The sequence below is a fragment of the Nelumbo lutea genome, chromosome 3, assembly GCF_056320005.1.
Source record: "Nelumbo lutea isolate HS-2025 chromosome 3, American lotus-T2T, whole genome shotgun sequence".
NCBI lineage: Eukaryota > Viridiplantae > Streptophyta > Magnoliopsida > Proteales > Nelumbonaceae > Nelumbo > Nelumbo lutea.
The window spans coordinates 103,951,238-103,969,937 of record NC_142686.1 but is presented as its reverse complement, the minus strand read 5'-3'; the positions used below and the strand labels follow the sequence as shown (position 1 = coordinate 103,969,937).

General features: G+C 39.4%; 1 protein-coding gene across 2 annotated transcripts in view; it reads left to right on the top strand.

Annotated features, from left to right (window-relative positions):
• The window catches only part of SCC3 (sister-chromatid cohesion protein 3), a 31,477-nt gene extending 13,941 nt beyond the window's left edge, over positions 1–17,536 (top strand). Inside the window, exons 17-22 of one of the 2 annotated variants that reach the window (XM_088979931.1) lie at positions 703–809; positions 1,080–1,220; positions 1,721–1,986; positions 2,086–2,210; positions 13,286–13,585; positions 17,119–17,536. In XM_088979931.1, coding sequence (XP_088836057.1) covers positions 703–809; positions 1,080–1,220; positions 1,721–1,986; positions 2,086–2,210; positions 13,286–13,585; positions 17,119–17,132 — 953 coding nt within the window. In that variant the 3' untranslated portion in view covers positions 17,133–17,536. Of the gene's footprint in view, positions 1–702; positions 810–1,079; positions 1,221–1,720; positions 1,987–2,085; positions 2,211–13,285; positions 13,586–16,506; positions 16,819–17,118 lie in introns of those variants that run through there. The other variant, XM_088979930.1, reaches the window with a different exon arrangement.
• The last annotated feature ends 1,164 nt before the right edge of the window (positions 17,537–18,700 follow it).

Genomic DNA, 18,700 nt, shown 5'->3' with positions numbered 1-18,700 from the left:
ACCCTTGTCTTGATATTCAATCCATAGGCAATATGTACACCCTTCTCCACCCTTGTGTGTGGAGAAGCTGAAGAATCTGTTCTTCATCTATTAGATCAATGCAAAATTTCATCCTGTATTTGGGGCTTCTTCGGGCTATTGGGCATGGTTAGGAGGAGTCCTAGAGATTCAAAGGAGATTTTTCCTTGCTGGCGAATCCTGAATGGGAGCAAGGAAGCAAAAATAGTGTGTCCCTGTATTCCTTTTGCTGTATGTTGGGAGATTTGGAAGGAAAGAAATAGAAGAATATTTGAGGACAATGCAAAATCTAAGGAGGAACTATGTTCATTAATTGGTAGGAGAATTCGGGATTGGATTTTGATTTTCCCCGAGTTTGTTGGGGCTTCTTGATAGTCATTTAGGGCTGTTTTTTGGCCTTGGTTGAATTTGGAAGGGGGCCTTGATGTAATTGGTATAATTTTTCTTTTGAAGCTATTGTTTCTTTTGTTTAGTGATTTCTCATCACCTCTTCTTGTACTCTCATTTGAATTAAGGAAATTTCTTTTTTATTTATCTTCAAAAATAAAACTATTCTAATATTTAGCCATAGGTGATGACTGCCATTTGACTTTGAGCTTGTTAATTTATTTAAATTCATCTTTTTATGGTTAGCCCTTTTTTGGTATGAGAATTTAAATTATGATTTGATGTATATACCAACAGATGAGACAGAAGACGAGGATTTGAATAAGGAATACATTGAAGAGACAAATCGTGATGCTGTCATGATTGCAGCAGCAAAGTTGATTGCTACTCATACGGTTTCTAAGGTGAAAATGTCTCTTTTTTTAAATGCCTTTTTCAATGCTATTGAGAGTTTCTCTTACTTTTACAGAGTAGATGAGAAACTTTTGAAAATTATGAATGCTATATGATTGTGATAATCCTGTTTGTTGGAAATTTTTGATATAGGGCTTTGCCCTTTGATTGTTGTGCTAGTGGTTCACAATCCCTCCAACTGATCTTTTTCTATGATTATAGAATGTTATATTCTTATTAACTATCATTAATATGACATGCCATGGCTAATATTTATGCAGGAGTTTCTCGGTCCAGAGATCATTTCTCATTTTGTGATGCATGGTCCAAGTGTGGCAGAGATTGTCAAGCATCTTATTACTGTTCTAAAGAAAACTGCTACAGATGATGTCCCTGGTCTCCTTCTAGAAGCATTAAAGAGGGTAACATTCAGGAACTTTGGCTTAGCTGGAGCCCAAAATTTTGCCTTGAAATCTCATCCTTTCTTGCAATGGACATGGTCTCAAAGAAGGGCTTACAGCTTTGACTAGGAGATGTTTCTGGTCTTTTGATTGACTTTAGGTTCTCATGTCTTTGCTTGTTCTTTATTATGATCTCTTTCATTAGAATATTTCACAAATTTACTTAGTTGCAAGCAGGGTGATAAGTTTCCACGGTTTGCATGGTTAAATATCCTTTTTATTTTTAACAAAACTACCATGTATTATAGTTTTAGGGAAAAGTTGCACCTCATCAAGCTTGTCTGGTTTGGGGTTGGTTACATGTCCACCCGAATCTTCTGTTGGTCTTGATCTAGGAAAATTTATTAGGATGTTATGCAGCCTTATTTTATGCTTTGATCTTCTCATGTTCCTTTTTCTTTATTGTTTAGTAAAGATATTTATACTCTTGTTTGTTTTTGTTTTATTTTTTCTTTGTCTAGGCCTATCATCGGCATGTGGAGGGAGTCTCTAAAAGAGATGATGATTCCTCATCAAGCAAGTCCTTTCTAGACTGTAAGGATCTTGCTTCTCGGCTCTCAGGAACATTTGTGGGTGCTGCTCGAAACAAACATAGGGCAGACATCTTACAAATTGTAAGGGATGCTGTTGCATTTTCCTTCATAGATGCTCCTAAGCAGTTGCCTTTCTTGGAAGGAGCTGTACTTCAGTTTGTATCCAAACTTCCAAATTCCGATGTCCTAGACATGTAAGGATAAAGTTGTTTTCTTACCATTATCATGTATAAATGTCCTATTCTGGGACATTTTTAAAGTCATGTTTTAATTCCAACTTGTTTTGGATGTAGTCTCAAGGATGTCCAAAAACGAATAGAGAATGTCAACACAGATGAGGATCCTAGTGGCTGGCGCCCTTATCATATATTTGTTAATACTTTACGTGAGAAGTATGCCAAGAATGATGGTTTCCAAGGTACTCTTGAGTTCCATTTCCCTTTAATGAACCTTTCCATCTTTTACTTTCGAGTTGTATGCTTTCTCGGGGATTTCTTTGCTTTCTTGTCATCATTGTTTTTTCCTATTGTTTGTAAGTCTACCACTTCCATTTTCCAATACACAAGCAAGGCATCTATGACCTGAAACAGTGGAAATTTATTTATTTTGACTGGAAAAAGCAGATTTTAATAATTGAATAGAAGAAATATGTTAAAAATTAAATACCATGCTCCCCTCTTGGTTATCCTCAGCTAATCCCATTCCTTATATTGGTCTTGTACCTTGATACCAATAAATTCTATGTACCCCAGATTTTACCAGTCATCTGCTAGGTGGCTAGCAGTCCTTTGAATCCAGCTGAACTGTGCTCCATTTTCTGAAGATATCTAAGATATTTCCCTTGGTATGTTTTTCTGTTTCCATACTTCCGTTGTATTGTTCTCTACCCGCTCAATTACAACCTTTGAATCCCCTTCAACCTGTAGCCCACTGTAGTTGAGTGACTTGGCCAGCGCAAGGCCATGGAATACTGCCTATAACTCTGCTATAATAAAATACCCATTTCCTATTGGTCCTGATTATAGTGCTTGAATGAGTCCATGTCAGTTCCTGAAAAATCCCCCTACACCAAATGAGCTGGGTTCCAATGCTGCACCTGTTAAAATTCAATTTTAATCTGCCCAAATTGGGTAGTCTCCACACAGCTGCAGGTTTAGTCTTTGTTGTTGAGGAGGAAAGCTATTGCAAGCCAATTTGCCATCCACAGAGTAATGCTGAAAAATCTCCAAAGTTCTCGGCCAGTATACAATTTTTACCAATATGTTCTTCACTGGGACCTCAACAAGTGGAGTTTATTTCTGGGTTCTTATTATTGCTTTGCCCAGTGTTTTAAAAGGTGTGGAGGTGTACACCTGAAGGTGTGCCTCCAGGCAAGGTGCTTCCAAAACACCCTAAGGTGTATGCCAGAGATACTGATGCTTCTGAGGCATGCACCTCATGCACCCCTGATACAAAAAAAAAAAAGGCAGAAAGAAAGGGAAAAAAAAGGAAGAAAAGGAAAGGAAAGGGAAAGAAAGAGAAAAGAAAGAAAAGGGAATGGAATGGAACGGAAAGAAATTTGGGTTGGGGGCTCATCTGTCCTCCTTCCCCTTCTTCCTCCTCATCCCCCTCCTCTTAAGGAGGCTTGCGCTTATGCCTGTAGGCAGTGAAATGCCTTGCATCACATCTCCACATTTTAAAACATTGGATTTTCCATTTTTCTAGTCAAATATGTTCCAACTTTGCTTGAGATTGATTCTCTTAAGCAATTTTGTCTGTGTCAAGATGGAATATAGTAGTGAGAGTTCTTCCACATCTTCCATGCCATTCTAATTGTGCTTTAGAGTCGCTCTGCTGTGCCTGAATAATTAACTAGTGGTGGAAGTGGTTGGATAAAATCATTTCTTCTTTTGGTCCCTTTTATAGTCAGAAGAATTGCTTATCGTATTAAACTTCACATCTGCATAAATGTTTAGAATGTCAAACAATTGAGGACTGATTGGTAGTTGAATATTTCATTTTGAGGGGAAACAATTATCATCTTATCCTGCTGTGTTCAGAGTTGAAAAGAGTAAATGCCTCATTCTTTGTATCCAACTGTCAGCTAATTCCTTGTTTGACAGTGTGCCTATGGAAGGAGTAGGGAGGAATAAGTTATGGAGAGTTTATTGGGGTCTTGTATTATGTTGTAAGAACGCATGTACTGTGCCGCCCCTTTTTTGTGTGGACTTCAAAGGTCTGAAATCCATCCTGATTTCCAATCTAATTAAGATTTTGTATATACATAGATAATATATAATTATATAAAGTTTACAATTAAGAAGTTCAATACTTCATATTTGTACAAATTCATTATATACAAGTTAAAAAGTAATTATTTTTAACTTTATTACTTTTTGTCCTTTATTTTCAAGACAACAAGTGGACTTCGATTAAATCCAAGACCTCGACCAAAGATCCCTCAATCCAATTGGATTTTGGATCGGTTTCAGATTTCAGCTTTCAATAATTGGAACAGATTCTAATATGGCTTGATCCAATCCAAATCCTACCCAATTACAGCCCTAGCTGTTGTCCATTGGTTGGTTGTGTCAGATTTTCCTTCTAAAAGCTTATATCTACCCAAACGTGAAAAAAAAAAAGATAATGAAATATTGCCTGTACAAGATCATTGCAAAGGTGTTATCTTTGAGACTAAAGAAGGTATTGCCAGACATAATTGAACAAAATCAAGGTGCCTTTGTGAGTAGAAGAAAGATTACTGATCAAATCCTCATTGCTAATGAGAGTGTGGAGAGTTTTAAGAAGGATAAAAAGAAGGGAGTGGTCTGTAAGCTTGATATGGAGAAGTTATATGACATGGTGGATTGGGAATTTTTGAGGAAAGTTATGACCAAATTGGGGTTTGGGGCTAGATGGTGCAAATGGATCATGGGTTGTGTTCAGAATTGTCGTTATTCAGTGTTAGTGAATGGGACAGTGGTAGATTTCTTCTCAACCATTAGGGGTATAAGACAGGGAGACCCCTTATCTAATTTTTTGTTCTTACTAGTTGCTGATGTTCTGGGGAAACTAATCCACAGAGCAAACTCTAGGGGCCTCATTAGAGGTTGGAGGGTTGGAAGGGAGGACATCCCACTCGCTCACTTACAGTTTGTTGATGATATGATCTTGTTTTGTGGAGGTAATGTGAGTTTCAACAGGAACTTGAAACTGGTGATTCAACTCTTTGAGCAAATGTCAAACTTGAAGGTGAACTTTGGGAAAAATTGTGTAGTGGGTGTGAATATGGAGGAGAGATCAGGGAGAGTGCAAAAGTGCTTGGGTGTGAAGTTTCAAGGTGGCCTTTGAGTTATCTAGGGTTGCCCTTAGGTGATAATCCTAAGAGAAAGAGCTTTTGGAACCCGGTGGTGGAAAGATTTGAAAAAAGACTTGTCTCTTGGAAAAAGAATTACCTCTCTCTTGGTGGAAGGACTACACTGATTAAGGCCACATTAGAAAATTTACTCATTTATTTCCTTTTAGTATTCAAAATTCCAGTGAAGGTTTCTAGTAGGTTGGAGAGGTTGATGAGAGATTTCCTTTGGGAGTCGAGAGAGGAGAAGAGGGACCATAGAGTTAGCTGGAAGGTGGTGACCAAGAGTAAAATTTATGGTGGTTTGGGGCTTGGGAACATCGGGAAAAGGAATTCAACCCTTTTGGGGAAGTGGTTGTGGAGGTTTCCTCCGGAGCAGGAGAAGCTATGGGCTAGAATAGTGGCAAGCATACATGGGATGAAGCAAAATGGATGGGATGTGGGAATCAGAACAAGGACCACAAACACTTTCATCACCCGTTCAACTTCCAATTTTGGGTTTGGGTGAAACCTGGGTCTGATGAGGGTTGTGAGGGACTCAGACCTCGACAGTATTTTGAGCCTCCTTGAACTTCTTGATAATGTTTTCTTAGACCCCTCTAAGGTGGACTCTAGAATTTGGACCCCTACCCCCATGGGCTCTTTTTCTTGTGCTTCCTTCATCAAAGTCTTATGCCAGTCCACTAGTCTTGCAACCTCCCCTTTCCCGGTTAATGAGGTTTGGTGCAGAACAATTCCTCCTAGGGTTGGTAATTTTTGTTGGGAAGCCTATCTGGAAAGACTCAACACTGGTGATTTGCTCCAAAAGAAGGACCCAATACTTGGTTATCACCCCATTGGTGTGTTCTTTGCAAAGCGGATGGGGAGATTGGTTTTCACTTACTGGTGTCTTGCCAATTTGCAAAGTCAATTTGGGAGTGGGTTTTTTCTCTCTTTGGGCGTAGGTGGAACCCTCCATCAGACTTGTAGAGTCTCTTTTCCCCTTTTTTCAGGTGGCACATGAAAAGGGGAAGGACTAGGTGGAGAGGACTGAGGAATGCAGTATGCTGGTCATTATGGGAAGAAAGAAATTTTAGGATCTTCTCAAAAGATGAGAGAGGGGCTGAAGAATTGAGGGCTGTGATTTAGGGGCTGTACAATGGCTGAAATCTTTAGAGCTATTCACAAACTACACAGTGGATGGCATGTTGAGGAAGTGGGGTGAGATTGCAAACTGCACACAAACCAAACTAGTAATGAGGGTGTCTTGGAGCCCCCCCCCCCCCCAACCCACACACCCACACACACACCCACACCCACCCACCCACCTATTGGATTCTTAAAATTAAACTTTGATGGGAGTCGTAGGGGGAATCCTGGACAATCAGGGATTGAGGGTGTTTTTAGGGATGAGAACGGGATCATTTTTGCTCTGTTCTCAGGCCCAATTGGAGTGGGGGGCTCCCTTAGGGCTGAGATCTTGGCAGTTATGGAAGGAGTTCAGAAAGCTTAGGAGATGAATGTCAGAAAACTCATAATTGAAGGGGACTCGGAGGTGGTGATAGGGTGGCTGATTAAAGACAACTGTGGCTTATGAAATTATAGCAATGAGAGGAGGAAATTCAAGTGGCTGACGCGGGAGATGGAAGTCAGGATGAGTTGGGTTAAAAGATCAGCTAATTTTATAGTTGATGGATTATCTAAACAAGGGATAGAAAATGAAGCAATGTTTTGGGCCAATTGTAACTTAACTGTTTCTTCTTTTCCTTTTCTTTTCTTTTGAGGGTTTAAGTTGTATTTGGAAGATAAGAGTGTTTGTCTTCCTTGCTGTAATTATTCTTATGCTGTTTTAATAATTTTAATGAATCTGTTATTGATAAAAAAATGTATGTTTTTTTTTATGAATAATAGTAAGTTTATTGATTCAGAAGCAAATTAGAGTGAGTTCATACATCATCCCAGTGAGAGGCGCGAGTTGCAGCCCCTCCTTGAAACTTACAAGTAAACTAGGAAAGAAAAACAAGATTCACAACTGAGCCCAAAATAATTCTTCCCTATTTACCCCTTGCTTAGCTAACACATCTGACAAGGTATTTGCTGATCTCCCCACCCACTGTACAGTGACCAACATATTCCTTGTCAACCAACTAAATTTCTTCATTTCATTCTTGTATTGCCATATAGCCTCTTCAGAATTTTTCAACCAACCCACCACCACTTTGGAATCCCCCTTGATTATTAGTTGTTGTACCCCTAGCTGGTTTGCAAATTGGACCCCTTGTACAGCAGCTAAAAGTTCTGCCTTGATGGAATTCCCAATTCCCAAAGGACCTGAGTAGAGCAACAAAATCTCTCCCTTCTCATTTCTCAAAGCACCCCCCATTCCAGATAATCCTGGATTACCCATGCTGCTTCCATCAAAGTTCAACTTAATTGAGCCTTTGGGTGGAGGAGACTAGCTTGTAATTGATTTGGCCTTTAAAGATGAGCACCTTGCTACTGCTAACCAATTTCTCCAAATGTCATTAAAGGAGAATTGACGAAAGATTTCCAAGGTCTTCAGCCAATGTATTGCCTTGTTTAACACACAATCTTTCAAATCTTGGCTGTTCCTTTCCTTATCTTGAAAAATTCTGAGATTCCTTTCTTCCCAAAGAGTCCAAGTCAAGGCAGCACGAGCACATCTCCACATAATTCTCCATATTTTTGTAGGCCAATAAAAGGTAGAATGGTTGAAGAGCATGTGAACTTTTGCTGGTAGACTCCAACTACCCCCAAACAACGAAAGTAGCCAAGCCCAAAGGTTTGCAGAAAAGGGACAAGATACTAATAGATGGTAACAATCCTCACCGTGAGATCTACAGAGGATACACCAATTAGGAGAAATACAGAGAAAAGGTCTTCTCTTTTGTAGGTTGTCTAAAGTGTTTACTTTCCCATGGAAAACTTCCCAACAAAAAGCCATAATTTTTGGGGGGACTGGCCTACACCAAATTTCTTTTGACGGAAAGGGTTGGTGAGTAGAAAGTTGAGAGATGGATTTGGAAAAAGAACCCCAAGTGAAGGTTCCATTGGGTCTAGGAGTCCAAACCCTCTTATCTGGCTTGGAGGGATCCAAACAAACCTGATTAAGACACCCAAGCAAAAAAGAAAGAGACTCAATTTCAGCATCCCTAAGTCCTCTACGAAAACCAAAATCCCAAGTAGGATCTAAGGGTGTTCCCAAGGGTGAGACAAATTTTGAGACCACCTCTTTTTTGTACAAAGAAATAGAAAAAAGCGAGGGGAACAAATCCTTTAACAGTGAGTCTCCTATCCAAATATCCTCCCAAAAAAGAATAGAGTTGCCAAAACAAACTTCATACCTGATAAAATTGAGGAATTGAGGAAGGGTGTTGTGAATAGCCTTCCAAGGTGCTGTTAGGTTAGCTTGCCTCGATACACTAGCATCCCATCCATTCTCTGACCTCCCATGAATGCTTCCCACCACCTCATGCCACAATCTCTCTCTTTCCAAAGGCTATCTCCACAACCATTTCCCTAGCAGAGCTTGATTCTTTCTAATTACCCTCCCAATTCCCAAACCCCCCTCTTCTTTACTTCTGCACACAATTTCCCAATTAACCAAGTGATCCTTTTTCTCTTGTCTCGGCTCCCATAAGAAGTCTCTCATCAACTTCTCCAGCTTCCTAGCTTCCCTAGCTGGTATCCTAAAGACAGACAAAGAATAGGCAGGTAAGTTAGCCAAGGTAGCTCTTATTAGGGTAATTCTTCCTCCTAAAGAAATATAGTTCCTCTTCCAAGAGACTAATCTTTTCTCAAAATTTTCTAACACTGGGGTCCAAAATCTACTCTCCCTAGGATTTGGCCCCTAAAGGAAGCCCTAAATATGACATAGGCCAAGCAGAGGTGGAACACTCAAGACACTCCGCAATAGCCTCGACCTCCCCTACCTCCAAATTTATACCTGCTACGCAACTCTTTTCTAGATTTATTCTCAAATTAGAGACACTTTCAAATCCTTTTATTAGCTCCTTTAGGTTTGCTACCTTTTCACTAAGACCTCCTTCACAAAAAATCATTAGGTCGTCTGCAAACTGAAGGTGGGTGACGGGGACTCTTAAACCATGAACCAAAGCACATTGACCAAAATTAAGAGAAACCACTTTGAAACTATTTTTCAAAGACAAAAAAAAAAGATAAAAAAGGGTGTTAACCCTTAAACCAATGTAGATTCAGTACTAAAATTTTGAGATATTTTACCTTATTATGAGAATCAAACCTACTACTTCTGGTCCTGAGTTTTATTTTTTTATTTTTTTTATTTGAAGGTAAAGCAAGATTGTATTGATAGTACACCAAAAGTTGACAGCCAAAAAAGATGTGAAATAATTTCCTTTGAAGTAGACTGAGGTTGACAACCATTGCCTTAGAGGCTCAGTAATGCCATCAATCATTCTTTCAAAAATATTACACTTCTGATAAAAAACTATTGAGCAGCAGACCAAAATATCTTCCTTTCCTGCCCATTCCAGCAACTTTCTGCCCCAGTAACCAAGCCTGAACTGAACCTAGCATGCATCCCTTGTATGAAATAACCTTGAAGAAAAATGTCCAGATCTTATGAGTGAAATTGCAGTGAATAAATAAGTAATTAAAAGATTCTTCCTCCCTGCGTGAGGGGTAAAGGGGGTCTGGAACATTAACCCCCTGTCTTACTAGTATCTATTTAGTTAGAAACTTCTCCCAAGCTACTATCCATGTGAAAACTTGGCCTTTGAGCGGGTAGAAGACCTCTAGATGGCTTTACTAGGAAACAAGGAAATAACTGGCCGCTATGTTGAGCCCATGATAACAAGACTTAAGAGACAAGAGGCCAAACTTAAGCCATTTCCAGCATCTAGAGTCTTGGGCATGGATTAATTGGTTGAGATTTGCAGTAGGACCAAAAGTCCTGATACGGAGACCACAAAAAGCGCAGCTCCCAGAGTGGTAGTTCACGCCCAATATCAGTCTCAAAATCAGCCTCCAACTGAAGATAGCTTAGTGTGTTTATGAAGCCAATTCAACAATACCATTTCAGCAAAAACCGGTCTTCAACTTGCTTGAGTCGAAGTGGCTTTTTTCTTGCAAAAACACAATAGAGGACTGATAGAAATGAGCTCCTATCAAAGCTAGGTCAAATCATGGTTTCTGGGAGGCAAGGGAGAAGAGAAGAGAAGAGAACAAGAGGGTGGAGAGAATAGTTGAATTGGACAATGTGGAGAGGACTAAGGGCTGCAGTATGTTGGACACTGTGGGAAGAAAGAAACTCCAGGATATTCTCAGAAACTTAGAGAGGAACAACAGATCTGAGGGCTATCATACATTTTAGGGTGGTATAGTGGCTGAAATCTTTGGAAATATTCACAGATTACATTGTGGATGATATGTTCAGGAAGTGGGGTGAAATTGCAAATTGCACGCAGACCAAGTCAGTAATGAGTGTGGCTTGGACCCCCCCACCTAGTGGATTCTTGAAATTAAACTTTGATGGATATAGTAGGGGAAACCCGGGACAATCGGGGATCGGGGGTGTTTTTAGGGATGAAAATGGGGTCATCTCTGCTATGTTCTCAGGCCCAATTGGAGTGGGTGACTCCCTTAGAGCTGAGATCTGTGCAGTTATGGAAGGAGTCCGGAAAGCTAAGGAATTGAACATCAAGAAACTTATAATTGAAGGGGATTCAGAGGTGGTGATAGGGTGGCTGACTGAAGATAAAAATGATTTATGGAAGTATAATAATGAGAAGAGGAAATTCAAGTGGCTGGTGCGGGAGATGGAAGTTAAGACATGTTGGATTAAAAGATCTGCTAATTCCCTAGCTGACGGTTTAGCTAAACAAGGGGCAGAAAGGGATTCATTGTTTTGGGATAAGCTGTAACGTTAGTGTCTTTGCATTTTCTTTTTTCCTTTCTTGAAGCTCTTTGTGACTCTTGGAAGATAAGTGTGTTTGTCTTCCACTTGTAAATTTTCTACTAATGAATTAATGAAAGTGTTATTGATCAAAAAAAAGAAAAAAGAATAGTTGAATTGGACTCTCCCCTCTTTCTCCTTTATATAGAGCACTTTCCTAATCTAATTAGGAGTTGATCCAAATCAACTTTGGATCAAGAGTTAATCTTTAATTGATAAGTATTATCTTCTTAAGATGATAGGTGCTCCATACCCAATTCCATGCCCATTTTCAACCCAAATAAGTTGTCATGTGATCACTTAACTAATCATATTACTAATGGGCCTTAGGCCCATTTCTTCTAATGTTTTACGTCCCAAGGTATTGCATGGCCACTTTGGGCCTGAATATATGGTGTGGGACCCACAAAGGTCTCACATAAGTCCATAAGGGTTCGGTGCCAGTGAACCCCTGACCCAATCAACTTGGGCTTAGTTTGGGCCCAACATTTACACCTAAATGATCATTGGATTTAGCCACCCTATGAAAACCAAGGATAATGGACTTATGTAAGATAAAGCCCATCAGGTAATCGGCTTTGTAATGGCCTTTTACACTTAACCTCTCGGCCCATAATCATTAGAACACTGCCCACAGGGAAGGACCTCTTCTCTAACTACAAAATGCAGTGTCACACTCTCTACTTAGATGGATCCTAGGATTAAAACCTTTTGCAAACCTTTTTCATAAAATAGTAATATAACATATAAATATGTTTTGCAAATCAGATTTCAAATATAGTTGAAATCCATTGCTGGCAGTTTAGGTTTCCATCAGATAGTGTAAAGCCTGATTTTCATTTTGTCTGACAAAGGGGTTGATCCTATTCCTAACACTATGATCACCCACTTAAGTAATTTCCCAAACTGCCCTAACATGCCTAGGTATTTGACCCTTGATGGATTTCACTAGTTGACACACCAAAGACAACTTAGTCCAATACCTAGTGTAGTATCATAATCAAATTTGGGGTTAAGTGCAACTTTCCATTTCTACCCACCTATCTCCAAGGTCTAGGGCATAACTAGAAATTGGTTGGGTCCAGGTTCAGTGTTTCTTTTAAACGCCCACTAACTGTGTTTGGGGTCTAACCCTAGTAGCTGAGGCAAGTTGCTCCAAGTTTATCCAATGGCTGAAAACATTCTAAACTGACACGAGTCTCATAAGTGTCCAATTTAAGGAGTAATTCATATAAAACATACCGATTAGAACATGAAACAATAATGTACTTTATTCATTCAGTAATAATTGTTTATGTACATCATTCTAATTGGAGCTAAGGCCATATACTGTCTAAAAGAAATAACCAGATGCTGTGTCGAGACCATGATAACAAGACTTAATAGACAAGAGGCCAAACTTAAACCATTTCCAGCATCTAGAGTCTTGGGCATGGATTAACTAGTTGAAATTTGCAGCAGGACCAAAAGTTCTGATACCTGGTGTGCTTCCCAATCATTAAAATTCCTCCTAAATTCTGGAGTCCAAGCGATGGAGTCATCTTCCACCACATAGGAATCCGCCGCCAACACATATCTGTTACTAGCCAACATAAAGAGTTTGGGGAACAGTTTCACAAAGATGTCAATCTCCACACCAAGGATCCATCCAAAACCTGGGGTTTCTGCACTTGAATAAAAAAAAACCTGGGGCTTATTTTCAAATCATTGGTTAGAGATATACATTAGTGGATCTAGAAACTCATTAGAAAAGCTTTTCAGTCTCAAGGCTAAGAATCTGGGGTGGTGAATGATCCAAGGTGCAACTCTATTCCTCATCTATTTAATTACCACTTCAGTATCTCCCTCCCTTACCTTGCAAAGATAAGCAGTCCAGAGGGCAAATCCTTACCTCAAAGACAGAATCTTTTCCCATTGAATCTCCCTTCTCCATGGACCCTTGTAAACCATGCTGGCATGTTTTAAACTGCATTTGCTCTACATCAAATTACCTCCAAACTAATTCTATTTTGCATTTTCTTTATGTTCTCACCTTCATCTGCTTAGTTTATGAAGTTGGAAGAACAAATAATTTACTCATTTATTTTTTTGGAAATCCTGTTGATTATTACTTTTTATTTTCATTGGATTATTTTGTGCATTTGATTATTCTGTTAATCTGTTTATAGATTAATTTTTTGTTTTCATGGTTGAAAAAGGAGTGACTAATGACCATAAATTTCAGATGGGAAAGAAGTTGTGAAACGCCGAGGTCGTCCACGTAAACGGCGTAATATACAAGGGAAGAAACTCTTTGATGGACAAGTCTCAAGTGAAGAAGAGGATTCTATTAGTGCATCTGACCAGGATGCCCAAGATGGAGAAGAGCAGGAAGAGGAGGCAGAGGAGGTTCCTTTGATACATTCACTTAGGTCATCATCCAAATTGAGGTCATTGAGAGTTTCACGGCAGGAAAGTAGAGGCCAGATGAAGACAGCAGATTCCGGGAAAGCTTCACAAGATAAGGCTGCTTCTAGAACATCAGGTACGGAAATTTCATCCTATCACGGGCTTAAATTATACAGCATTATTTCTGGGCAAGACATACAGAAAAACCATTCTCCCTACATTCAACTTGGTTCCACAAGAACAAGATACATCCTTGAATATCTCTTTGGTCAACAGACCTGGTTTCAATTGAATTTGGTGACTGTCCAAAAGATAGATCACTCGGGATAACTTGATTGGGTTAGGTTTTGTTGTCCTAGATGGGAACTGGACCATTGGCCTTTCTTCACATGCACATGACTTGAATGGTAAGTGATGGATAGATAAACTTCTACTTTTGTCAGTTTTGGGCTTTTCTGGTCCCGATATTATTTTAGAAACTGAAGTTTATGAAACTTCTCGTTGACTTTGACTGCTTGCATGCTTGAGGATTTACAAGAAAAGTATTCTAGTGGTAGGATTTCTCTGATGAACCAGGCCCGTGTGGAGTAGTAGTTCACTCGAGGACTAGCCACTTTCAATAGCATTTTCATAGTATTGACCAATGTTTTAAGTAGGGGTGTTCATGGGTCGGGTTGGGTCGGTTTATTGGGGTTTCCCCAACCGACCCGACCTGGTCGGGTTACCTGAGGTGGAAACCGAAACTGGCCCACTGATAGGCCAAACCGACCTGGTCGGTTTGAGTCGTGTTGGGTCGGTTTGGGTCGGTTTCAGTTTTGCTCCAGTACAAAAGGACACCTAATTGAATTCTAATTGTAATTGCCTAATGGGTTGCCTATTTGGTGTAAAAGATAATAGAAAGTTAGAAACTAGGATAGATTGCCTATTATAATTGTAATTGCCTAATGGGCCTTCTAGTTCTAGTAGAAGACTAGTTATAGTTAAGTAGGAAACTACTCAAACTAGGAACTACCGAACTAGTAGAAGACTAGTTCGGTTCAGAAAGGGTTGTTTTCAGTTTTCACACAAGAAAACCGAAACCGACCCGATATATCGGTTTATATATTTGCCCAACCTGAAACCGACCGGTACTGATGAAAACCCGGCCGACTCGGGTTGGGTTGGTTGGGTTGGGCATTCTTATGAACAGCCCTAGTTTTAAGACTAGACTGGACCAGATGGTTGGACTGTTCAACCTGGGAACTGGAAGGCAATCTGTTTTTTTTTTTAAACCCCCGGTTTTCATTTTTGGAAAAACCTAAGACCTCCTAATTACATGTGTTAGACATCAAACCATCAAGCTATCATTCATTTTGTGCTTATTTATGTGTCTAATTTAAATATTGATTAAATATGTATATATTTTTAATAAAACACAAATAACAAGACTTGAACCCTGGTCATTTGAATTCGGATTTGGTCCTCACACTGTCCTCACAGCCACCTGCAGCTGTGCATTGGGAATATCTCCCTATGAATAAAAATATACTAGTATGAAGATGTTCCCAAAGTCCTCACAGCCACCTGCTTTCTAAATGGATCTGGAGATTTGCCACCAAAAGGGGAGCTTGGTGGAGAAGCCTGATTTTTTCTAAATTTGGGGTTGAATGGGGTAACTGGAGAACTAGATCCCCCCCACCTAACTGGGGTTATTCTTTATGGTAGTTCAAATCATTGACTACAATCAGGATGACCAGTGGAATTGGGTCTGGTCCAAAGAGGGTATTTTCTCTGTAAAATCTATGGCCCATAGACTTTGTAGTAGAGTGGCAGAGGGGGACTTCCCTGCTGAGCAGGTTTGGAATTCAGTTTGTCCATCAAAAGATAATTTCCTTGTCTGGACAATGACCTTGAAGGAAGAGGATTGCAGATCCCAGATAAATCTTGTGTCCTTTGTGATGATCATCTAGAGTCTACGGATCATCTTTGCATTCATTGCCCGTTTACTGCCCAGGTGCGGTATCACTTCTTGAAGGCTGTGGGGATATGTTGGGTCATGCCTAAATCGGTTAAGGAGTTGATTTGTAGTTGGAAGCTCAGCAATTTAAAGAAAAGAGGGAAATTGATCTGGATTTCCATCCCGGCAGCAGTGATTTGGGCTATTTGGTCTGAGAGAATTAACAGAATTTTTAAGGAAAGAGTGAGAGGGCCCGATGATATAGTTCAGATGGCTGTTGGTAAACTGGTATCTTGGATTTCAGTCATCCCAGAATTCAGACACATAAATGCAACTCAGTTACGGAGAAATCAGTCAATTTGGTGCTTGTAATGGGGGTTTCTCAGGCCTGCCTTGTTGTTGGCAGGTTCTGTTTTGTACTTTTATTAGTTTGATTTAATATATTTACCTTACCTTTTCCAAAAAAAATGAAGATGTTCCCTGCATGGCTGGCTGAGGACAAATTCGGTCTCTGGTCATTTATGCTAAAAAGCAACACCTTAACCATTTAGCCGACACTAACATTTATGTTATAAATTAAAAAAAATATATATTTATGTTTTTTTTGCTATTTGTGAAACTGTTGACCGTAACCCGGAAGACTTTCCGGTTTTGTATCTGGCCGGAGTCTTAAAACACTGTTATTGACAAGCAACTTGACTTTTTTACAACATTGCACATCACATTTCTGAAACCTTTACTCTCAACTACACTCATATCTTGTCATTTTCTGAAACCTAGTATTGATGGGCAATTTGTTATTTCTCAACATTGTATGGCATATTTCTGAAACCTTTTTCTCAACTACCTTCGTATCTCTATGTTATCATCTTCCTTTCTTTGTTTTATGATCTCGGATGGGATTAAATTTTGGATATGGATTTGTTGCAAAGACTATGGTAACGCTCCATTGATGGTCTGTTTTTCCTTTCACGGAAAACATCCCCTCTCCTGCTGCGGATGACCTCTCATTGTGGGTATATGATATATCTAATTATGTACAGATTGGAATATTCTCGATTATGGTTTATAGAATTACAATTAGATGGGGTTATCTTACATTATTGGTTTTTCATTTACAGGGGCCTCTGATTAGTGGCACTGGCGAGTGTTATGTGCACAAACACGATGCATACCCAGAAATATGATGGCATATATGTAAACTATGTTGTAAAACTCTTTTAAGATGGGGGCCATTTCTCCCTTTTTGGGGGGTAGGGGGAGGAAAAGCATCTTGTATTCTTGTGGTAGATTGACCCTTTTTCGGTTTAATTTTTATCTTGTAATTGATGTAATCATTTCTTTTCTTGTTTTTTTTTTGTTGTAAAACTAACTGCTAAATCACTTAGGCCGCGTACTGAACCGTATATATAATGACCATTGCATTTTGAAAATCGATGTGAAAAAAATATTAAGTAACTTTAAAGTTGGTGAGATTTTACATCTATTATCGATGTAAAACTACATCCAAACACACGCAAAACTGAACTGAAGTGTAGTTTTACGTTGATAATAATTAAATTTTTACCAATTGCATACAAAAGTTAACTGATGTAAATTTTACATCGGTTCTTGATTTACATCGTATCCAAATGAAATCTTAGGAAAAGAAATTCCATTTCTATTTGAATTCTAGAATGTCTAAGTCTAATCATCATTTTGTTGGGAATTTGAAATAAGTTTTCTTGATACAGTGCCCCATGGTTAGTGGTAATACAGGCATTCACCAGGAATGATCGGTCATTAGAAGGGAAATAGTAAGTGGACAAAATGATAAATCGTCTTTGGCGAGCAACGAGATCAGATGGGAAAGGACGCTCACTGTTGAATCTCATTGGTAGGTTTATATTCAAGATTGTATTGATAGCTTATGTTTTGATTTTGGCGAAACATTGTTGGTTCTGGGTCCAACCGTCCAATGTGTTTGTTCCAGTGTGTTGGAAGTTGGAACTAGTCTGTTTAACCCCCAATTAGCAAATAGGTTGTATCTAAGATGAATCTTTGATTATTCAGCTAAAGGCTAGCACGTCCCAAACAGACTCATCGTCACTTTACTGTTTGTGACACTGGCTAATGGCCCTGTCCCCATTATTGGATTCTGTTCAATTGGCTAAGGCTGTATTTGCCATTTCTTATTTTAAGGATTTATCTCTTTTTGCAGTTAAAATCTGTGTTCCTTAAAATAAAGAATGCCAAACGCAGCCTAAGTGAATCATACTTTAGATTTTTGCTTGAACTAAGACCAATCGTTGACTGCATCACAACATTTAAAGTTGGGATTTCGTTGATCTTGACCCACTTGACCAAGCGTCTAGTTATCCTGACTTTTAGTGACCTGAAAATCCTGTTTGCAAAACATTGCATAAAATCCCAAGGTTTCCCTTTATTCTCCTATTTCTGTTTTCCATTAATTTGTCATTCATTTTACAAAATTTCCGGTTAAGCAAATAAAAAAAAAACCCATTATAATGCCATCATTAGAAGTTTTAATTTTGAAAACCACTAGGAAGTTTATGGTGGAATGGTAATGGAAGAGTAACGAGAATTGAGGAGGAAGTATGCTTTATTACTATGAAGATTCTACTCTCCACCCCCATTTTGTCTGAACACTACTATATCCTTAGAGAAGGAAAACGGAAACCTGCCCCAGAACCAGAATTAATGGCATTGCTTTAATCGTAACGCCTAAAGAAATTAAAAAAGAAAAAGTAACGCAAATCGGCCCATACCATATATTGAAGCCCATGCAAAAGCAAAACCCATGAACTATTTCCTCCTGAACAGCCGGCATAAAATCTCAATCCTTCTGACTCAGTCACTCCTCAACCTTCAAAAGAAGCCAAGGATAAAGATCTACATTCTACGACCACGACCTAATGGCCAGGTCAATGACGTCTGGGGTGTTACAGTTCCTGACCTGCATTGCTGTGTCGATTGCCCTCAACAAGAACGTGGAAGGAAATCACACGGCGAATGGGGTGGATGGATATTCTGTGAATGAGGTGGATGATGGCCTGCAATTGCCACCTTTTAACCCAGGGTCTCAGCCACCTAGTCCATACATTCCAATGCTTAGTCCAGAGTACTTCGCTATGGCACAGAGGTGCCTCGTTGGGTTAGATTTTATGTGTCTGGAAGAGGTGATGGATTCTATAGGGAAGAATACATTCCTCCTGAGTGATGCATGCTGCAAGCAAATCCTGGGAATGGGAAGAAAATGCTGGGATGATGTTGTGGTTCCAATAAACCGGCAATTCGGTCCCAAACTCTTCAACC